The sequence below is a fragment of the Macadamia integrifolia genome, chromosome 1 (genome assembly GCF_013358625.1).
Source record: "Macadamia integrifolia cultivar HAES 741 chromosome 1, SCU_Mint_v3, whole genome shotgun sequence".
NCBI classification, from domain to species: domain Eukaryota; kingdom Viridiplantae; phylum Streptophyta; class Magnoliopsida; order Proteales; family Proteaceae; genus Macadamia; species Macadamia integrifolia.
Window position 1 is genome coordinate 412,816 of NC_056557.1, and position 8,355 is coordinate 421,170.

The window sequence follows — 8,355 nt, forward strand, 5'->3', positions numbered from 1 at the left end:
TTCTTTATTGCTTTTTATTTATTCACTTTGAGTATTTAAATTCCTTGGTAATGAATGGTTAGGGTTAGATGCGAATGGTTAGGTTTTTAATTTCAATTTTAATTCCAATTTCCCTAGTTGTATTGGTTAGGATTTCTTTTAGATGCATTTCCTTTAGGGCAGTAGCTAGAAGTAGATCACAATCATCTATCTGTACACTTTCGCGTTACTAGAAGAAGCTAAAAATAAAGTGACTGCCTCCTTGTGTTCGACCCGTAACTACGATGATCCGTATGCTTGCGGTTACTTTTAAATTTCAAACAATTATAATAATAGAAATCATCAAAATAAAAAAGAATATGCTCATACACAAACAATATATGAATGCTCAACAATTAAGAAACACTCTGAAAGAAAGGATGTTAGGGGGTACCTACTCAACCTAAAATTCTGAAATTATTAACTCCCCTCCTGGTACTGAATAGGCTCCCACACAGCTATTTGGATCTCCTAAAATAAAAACTTCATACACATATACATTAAAATAAATTTAAATCCATTTATTCCCTAATAGGGTCATCTATTATCTCCCCTATAGGCCCTACAAGTCCCTCTTTAAACCAACATATATTTGTCAAAAATTAAGGGCAAACTGGTCTCTAGAAGCCTAACTGGCTAGAGACTCTGGGACCAATCGGCCTGATGTCTCCCACCGATTGTCCTTTTTTTGTAGAATTTCAATTCTGCCAGTTCTCTGCAGCATTTTACCCTTGTTTTTTTTTTTTTTTTTACTTCATTCCCACATCAACAATATAACACCTTAATTCAACCCTTCTACTAGTCCATTCATAGATTCCATTTTTAATTTTCTTTAACTCATGTATGAAATTTAGCAAAAATTTCTAGATTTTCCTCAAATTAGACCATATTCTTATACAAGATCATGAATTAAGGTGGGATTTCAAAATCCAACTTCTAATTTGATGATCAGACCTCAAATTAAGCTTGCATGCATGTAATCCATCCTCAATTTCACCTTGCATGTGATTTTTAGACCTTAGAACAGTAAATTGTAAGTTGGTTTCCACCTTAATTACATGTAATTTTCTGTTTTAAAGAATTTCAGTGAAAGATTGGTCTGATAGTCCCATTTGGCCTTCATGCATGTCACTCAATTCAGATTCTCAAGATCCTTTTCAATTATTTCATCAAAGAAACAGTAAATTATACTCCTTATAGGCACATGCTTACTGAAATTTCCAAATTTTTACTTCATCCTCTTTTTCCAGCCAAATCGGCATCCAAACTCCTAATTTCTAAAATTTTACTCATAGTACAGGTTTATACAGGTGAGATTTTCCTTACCTGTTTGCTGAATCTTCCAACAGTAGCCTCAGGAGGCCAATCTTTCTCCTTTCTTCCTTTTGCTGCCCGGATGAAAAAATGAGGCTACAAGGTTGGTGGTGGCCTATTTATAGTCCCAAATTTCTCATATATATATATATATATATATTACTCAGGTTATTTCATAATATGAATACATATATAATTAATTATATACTTAACTTCAAATTATATAATTCTTATTATAAATCATTATTATTTAACTTATTTTATCATAACAAACTCATAAAAATAGGTCCTCATGTCAAATTACGAAAGTGGGACCCATAATAGTCAAATATGGCTATTTTATCTAGCTGATAGGCCAGCTTATCTTGTCCAGGACTCTCTAGCCAGTTAAGTAAAACTTGTCCCCTCTTGAGTCTATTTAATCCCTTATCATTATCAACCCCTATTAAAGGTTAATAACTACCTGTTGGCCCACTTTTCTTGCTGATTCTTCCAACACTGTTGGCAGAAGGCACATGTGTATGTTGGGTCATTCTTCCCTTCTTGGCATTCTACAGCTGCCAACCATGCTAGTGTTGACCTATCCTGCCTGTTACTCTCTCCTGTTCACAATTTAATGTAAGAGGTGAGATTTGGGTGTTACATCCTATACCCTTAGTATTGATAGCTCAGGATGTGACCACTTTGGTGACCAATATGGTCCAAAGTATACAGCAAGGGCTGCAACAAACTATACAACAAAATATGCAACAACAGCATCAACAAAAGAATAGAGTAATAGAGGAATTAGCCACAACAATGCATGCTAGGGGAATACTAGTTCCACTTACACCAATGGCACCACCTACTCCAATTCCCACAATCTCTATACCTCAAGTTAACCTAGGAATTCTAGTAGTACCACAGATTATAGATGGGCAAGCCACTCAGGTAGTGCCTTTAGGTACACAGGCAAGACAATAGGACTTAGATAATCCACTAGTAGTACAAGTATGGATTGATATGAGTAAGTTGATGGAGAAATTCCAAAAGTATAGGCCTCTACATTTCAATGGTGTGAGTTTTGACCCATTAGCACCCTCAAAATGGGTGGAAGGAGTTGAAAAGGCATGGGCAGGGTTAGGTTGCAGTGATGAGCAAAAGATTACATGTGCTACCTATTAGCTGTAGAATGAAGCTTATGCCTGGTGGAAAGCTACCAGATCCATACTGTTAGCCATGCATCTACATCCCACCTCGGATTAGTTTGTAGAAGTATTTTATGAGAACTATTTCCCTATCAGTGTGAAAGACATGAAGGAGTCGGAATTCATACCTTTGATTCAAGGGCCTAAGTCAGTGTTGGAATATCAACAGAATTTTTCCCTAGAACATATGAAGAATGATAATGAAAATGCAAGGAAATTTGAGAAGGGTTTGAGGTCTGGTATTAGAGCTATGTTAGTAGCACATCGACTCCATAACTATGCTAAGGTGGTTCAGATTGCTAAATTTATTGAAGATAAGCATAGGGAAGGCTATTAGATTCAAACAACAAGAAGAGCCAAGATAGGTAATACAGGGAGATAGTTTGGAAGGTTTGGAAGGGGAGCTTCTTCTTCTCCTACAATACCCAGACAGAGAGAGGATAGTCAAGCTTCTACCCAGTCACAGTCAGCACAATCTCAACCAGCAGTTCTACTATTCATTCTGTAATTGTGAGATGTTATGTGTGCCAGTAGCTAGGGCACTATACAAGGTTTTGTTCTTAGAGGAAATCAGGTGATCAGAGTGTGGCTTCTTCTTCTTCTATACCTACCAAGAAGTCACAAGCATTTGAGAATATCTTTGCATCAACAACTGAGGAAGTTGAGGTTGCACCTGGAGTAGTGATAGGTACAATGCTTGTTTCTAGTATACCAACAAGTGTATTATTCATCTGTATCTTCTAATTTTGCTCCAAGACTGGGTGTGAAACCTAAAAAGTTAGCTTATTAGTTGATGATCAGTACACCTACAGGGTGTACTATAGATTTAAAGGATATATATGAGCCCTGTACTATCCAGCTATGTGGGCGAGATATGATAGCCCATCTGATTTGTATAGATATGAAGGATTTTGATGTTATACTAGTTATAGATTGGTTATCTGTATACCAGGCTTGTGTGCTCTGTGCTGAGAAGAAAATATTGTTTAGACCTAGGAATGGAGATAATTTTATATTTCAAGGACACAGAAAGGAAACTACGAAGATATTGATTTCTGCTATCCAAGTACAAAAATTATTGGAGGAAGGATGCGAAGTGTCCTTGACATGTGTCCAAGATACTACAAAGAAGACTGCAACATTAAAAGAACTAGAAGTAGAAAAAGAATTTTCAGATGTATTTTCAGAGGATTTATGTAGTGTGCCCCCATATAGGGAGATTGAATACTATATTGACTTAATACCTAGGGCAGCACCAGTGTAAAAGGCACCCTATAGGATGGTTCCTACTGAATTGAAGGAGTTCAAGGAACATTTGCAAGGTTTGTTGGAGAATGGTTTTATTATCACCTTGGGGAGCTCCAATCTTGTTGGTGAAGAAGAAGGATGGGAGTTTACGAATGGGTATTGATTACTAGGAATTGAACAAGTTGACAATTAAAAACCAGTATCCACTTCTCCGTATTGATGATTTGTTTGATCAATTGCAAGGAGCCAGTATATTCTCCAAGATTGATTTGAGGTCAGGGTATCACCAGTTGAAGATTAAGGAGAGTGATATACAGAAGACAGCTTCCAAGACAAGGTATAACCATTATGAATTTGTGGTTATGCCATTTGGATTAACTAGTGCGCCAGCAGCCTTTATGGGATTAGTGAACAGAGTATTTCATAACATGTTGGATTAGTATGTGATAGTATTTATAGATGATATCTTGATTTATTCCAAGAGTAGGGAGGATCATGCAATTCACTTGAGGTCAGTATTACAGAGATTGAGAGAGAAACAATTGTATGCTAAGTTTAGCAAATATGAAGTCTAGTTATTGCAAGTGAATTTCTTGAGACAAGTTGTATCTGCTAGAGGTATTGAGGTCGATCTTGGAAAGGTGAAGGTAGTATTGGATTGAGAGTCTCCCAAGACTATGTAGACACCCAATTTTGTCATCCTCCTCTGGCTATGATGAAATATGGATCTTTGATGTGACTTCTAGCTTCCGACCAATAGAGATGCTAATGGAAACATTCGCCTACCCAAAACCCTAGAAATCCCCACGCGGGAGAGGAGAGGGTCTAATTTTGACTTTTCATATATGAAGGAATGTGGTTAAGATGACCGTATAGATGGATAGTGCTCAGAAATATGATTTTGACAATATATGACATGTCAAAATTGGACCGACTGATCTCCCCCGATCATCCCCAGAAAATTATGCTTTCCCGTACATATGCCATGCACATGGATAGTCCTACTGGAAACTTGGAAAATCCCCTATGTACCTCAAACACCCTAAAATTCATCCCCTACCTACCCAGATAACCCATAAACACTCCCAGACCTAAAACCCTAGAAATCCCCACCCAGGAGAGAAGAGGGCCAATTTTGGCTTTTTATTTACGAAGGAATCTGGTCAAGATGACCATACAGATGGATAGTGCTCAAGAATATGATTTCAACAATATATGGCATGTCAAAATCAGACCAACGGATCTCCCATAATTGTTACCGAAAAAACCCTTAATTGCGCCCGTGCACAATTAGCATCCATAGGCTGCAGCACATGCATATAGCCCAGCCATGCCAAGCCCCTTACCATGCTGCACAAGGCCTTGCCAACACAGCCCAGTCCCTACCAATTGGCCTACTGGCTTGTGCCCCAGCGGGCATAGACCAGTGCCCCCGTGGGCACATGCCCGTGGCCTTGCCAACATGGCTCGCACCCCCGCACACCATGGCCCGTGCCCCTGCTTGCTGCCCAGCCTATGCACAGCTGCTACCCAACCCATGCACAACTGTTGCCCAGCTTATGCAGCCCTTGCACAACTACTGCCCACCTGTGCACTATGCCTGCCTAGCCCGTGCACATTGCCTGCCCTCCCGTGCATCCATGTCGGTCATACCCCATGCATTTTCAACCCAAACTTGTGTGCCACCATCGACGGTCGGAATTTACGTTCCATTGGCCTAACTGGTGAAGAAATTTCTTCTTCACCCATTTCTGCGTATGCACTACTCTACTGGCATACCCTACACCGTAACCTCCTATTAGCCCAAAAATCCACTTTTTGCCCCCATTGGCTAAAATTTCTCTCTCCTCCCATTTTTTAAAAAACTACCTTTTTTGACTAAAATTTCTCTCTCCTCCTATTTTTCTAAAAACTACCTTCTTTTGGCTAAAATTTTTCTCTCCTCCCATTTTTTCAAAAACCCTATCACTTCACTTTAGGCAAGAGCCCCCCTTTCGTCCACTAGATAAAGGGATTCCCTCTATCCTATTTGGTAAAAAAAAAACTATAAATGCCCCCCTCCCTTAGAAAAAACACACCAACACACTAATATCCCCCTTCACCCTTTCATAGTGAAATTTTCCTCCCCTCCCCCTGTTAATTTTCTTTTGATCTTCGGAGTGATCTTCATCAAGATCCAAACCCATAACCCCCTAGGTGGCGACTCCAAACCCTATTGTATGATCTCGATTCCCGAATTGAACCATCATCAAACCCCCGTTGATAGACTTTTATGAAATAGGTCTCCACGTATCTCCAAGCGACGATACGGTGGTGCAGGGCCAGCAAGAAAAGCACACATGACACAAACCCCTCCCCTCAAATAAAAGAAAGAGACAGAGAGAGGAGAGAGGACAGGGGGCATAGTCCATTTCTCTGGCCGCTACCCTCACAGACTATTAGCGAGATTCAAAGTTTTCTAGGTTTAGCAGGTTAGTATAGAAGATTTATTGAGAGTTTTTCCTGGATTTCTGCTCCTATGACTTAGTTGACTAGAAAGGGAGTCAAATTTGATTGGACTGAGGAATATGAAAGCAATTTTTAGGAATTGAAGAACCGACTGGTGACAGCTCCAGTCCTTGCTCTTCCAAATGGTACATCAGGTTTGGTGGTATATAGTGATGCATCCAAACAGGGTTTAGGATGTGTGTTGATGCAGAAAGGTAGGGTAATTGCATATGCTTCTAGGCAATTGAGAGATTATGAAAATAATTATCCTACTCATGACTTGAAATTGGCAGCAGTCATTTTTGCATTGAAAAATTGGCTTCACTATTTGTATGGTGAAAAGTCTTAAATTTATAGTGACCACAAGGGCCTTAAATATATTTTCACTCAGAAAGAACTGATTATGAGACAAAGAAGATGGCTGAAATTACTGAAAGACTATGACTGCACTATCCATTACCATCTAGGGAAAGATAATGTAGTAGTTGATGCTCTAAGTAGGAAGCATAAGGTTACTACATTGGCTGCACTTACTATTAATCCTATGTTGATTGAAGAGGCGAGAGAGCTTGGTTTGGAAGTAATTGTGGAAGTAGAGACACCTAAAGGTATGACACTTGCCACTCTTACTATTAAACCATCATTGTTGAATAGATTAAAGAAGCCCAACCTAAAGATGATGTGTTGAAAAAAACCATAAATGCTATCATTGATAGAAGACAAAAAGATTTGAGGTTCACAGTGAAAGATGAAATTTATTGGTTCAATGACAGATTGTGTGTTCCAAGGGAAGAAAAACTGATAGATTTGATTTTGAATGAAGCCCACAACACCCCTTACTCTGTACATCCTGGAAGTACTAAAATGTATAAAGATATAAAGAAACCATATTGGTGGCATTGTATGAAGACCGATGTAACAAAACATGTAGCAAAATGCATGAATTGTCAGTTAGTGAAGGCATGAGACAGAGGCCACATGGGTTATTACAACCTTTTCCAGTACCAGAATGGAAATGGGAATATATCACTATGGACTTTGTGACAGTATTACCTAGGTCTTGAAAAAGAAATGATATGGGTGATTGTTGATAGACTGACCAAAGTAGAAAAATTTATACCTATGCATATATCTTCCTCTATGGAGAAGTTGGCACAATTGTACATTGATAACATAGTGAGATATCATGGTGTGCCTATCATCATTGTTTCTGACTATGATTCCCGCTACACTTCTAAATTCTGGGAAAGTGTGCAAAAGGCAATGAAAACTAAACTGAACTTTAGCACAACATTCCATCCTCAGACAGATAGGCAGATAGAAAGAACAATTCAAACTTTAGAAGTTATGTTGAGGGCCTGTGTTGTAGATATGAGCTATAGTTGGGATGAGCATATACCATTAGTTGAATTTGCAAATAATAGCAGTTATCAATCAACTATTGGTATGGCACCTTTTGAAGCTCTGTATGGAAAGAAATGTAGAACCCCATTACATTGGGATGAAGTAGGAGAAAGAAAAATTTTGGAACCTGAATTGGTAGAGGCCACCTGTGAGAAGGTAGATTGGATCAGGGAAAGAATTAAAGTAGCTCAATCCAAACAGAAAAGCTATGCAGACAACAGGAGAAAGCCATTAGAGTTTGAAGTGGGTGAAAAAGTATTTTAAAAAATTTCACTAATGAAAGGCATCAAGAGATTTGGAAAGAGAGGTAAATTAAGTCCAAGGTATATAGGACCCTTTGAAAATTTGGATCGGATTGGCAAGACAGCCTATAGATTGGCATTACCTCTAGAGCTAGACAGATTTCATAATGTTTTCCATAACTCTATGTTGAAGAAATACATTCCAGATCCTTCACATGTACTACATGTTACGGAACCTTTGGAGTTGGATGATGATTTGAGTAATGAAGAGCAACCTAAAGGAATATTTGATAGGAAAGAATACCAACTCTGGAGTCGAACCATTCCATATGTGAAGATCAAGTTGAAGAACCATCGGAAGCAAGAAGCCTCATGGGTGAGAGAAGATGAAGTAAAGGAGAAGTACCAAGAACTGTTTGGTTTACCAACTAACTCTTTCAAAATTCGAGGATGAA

At 38.6% G+C, this 8,355-nt stretch overlaps 1 protein-coding gene across 1 annotated transcript in view; it reads left to right on the forward strand.

Annotated features, from left to right (window-relative positions):
* Nucleotides 1-7,376: 7,376 nt before the first annotated feature.
* Nucleotides 7,377-8,355, forward strand: part of LOC122079152 — a 1,390-nt gene continuing 411 nt past the window's right edge. Inside the window, exons 1-2 of the mRNA XM_042645412.1 lie at nucleotides 7,377-7,913; nucleotides 8,094-8,319. Coding sequence (XP_042501346.1) covers nucleotides 7,377-7,913; nucleotides 8,094-8,319 — 763 coding nt within the window. The remainder of the gene's footprint in view (nucleotides 7,914-8,093; nucleotides 8,320-8,355) is intronic.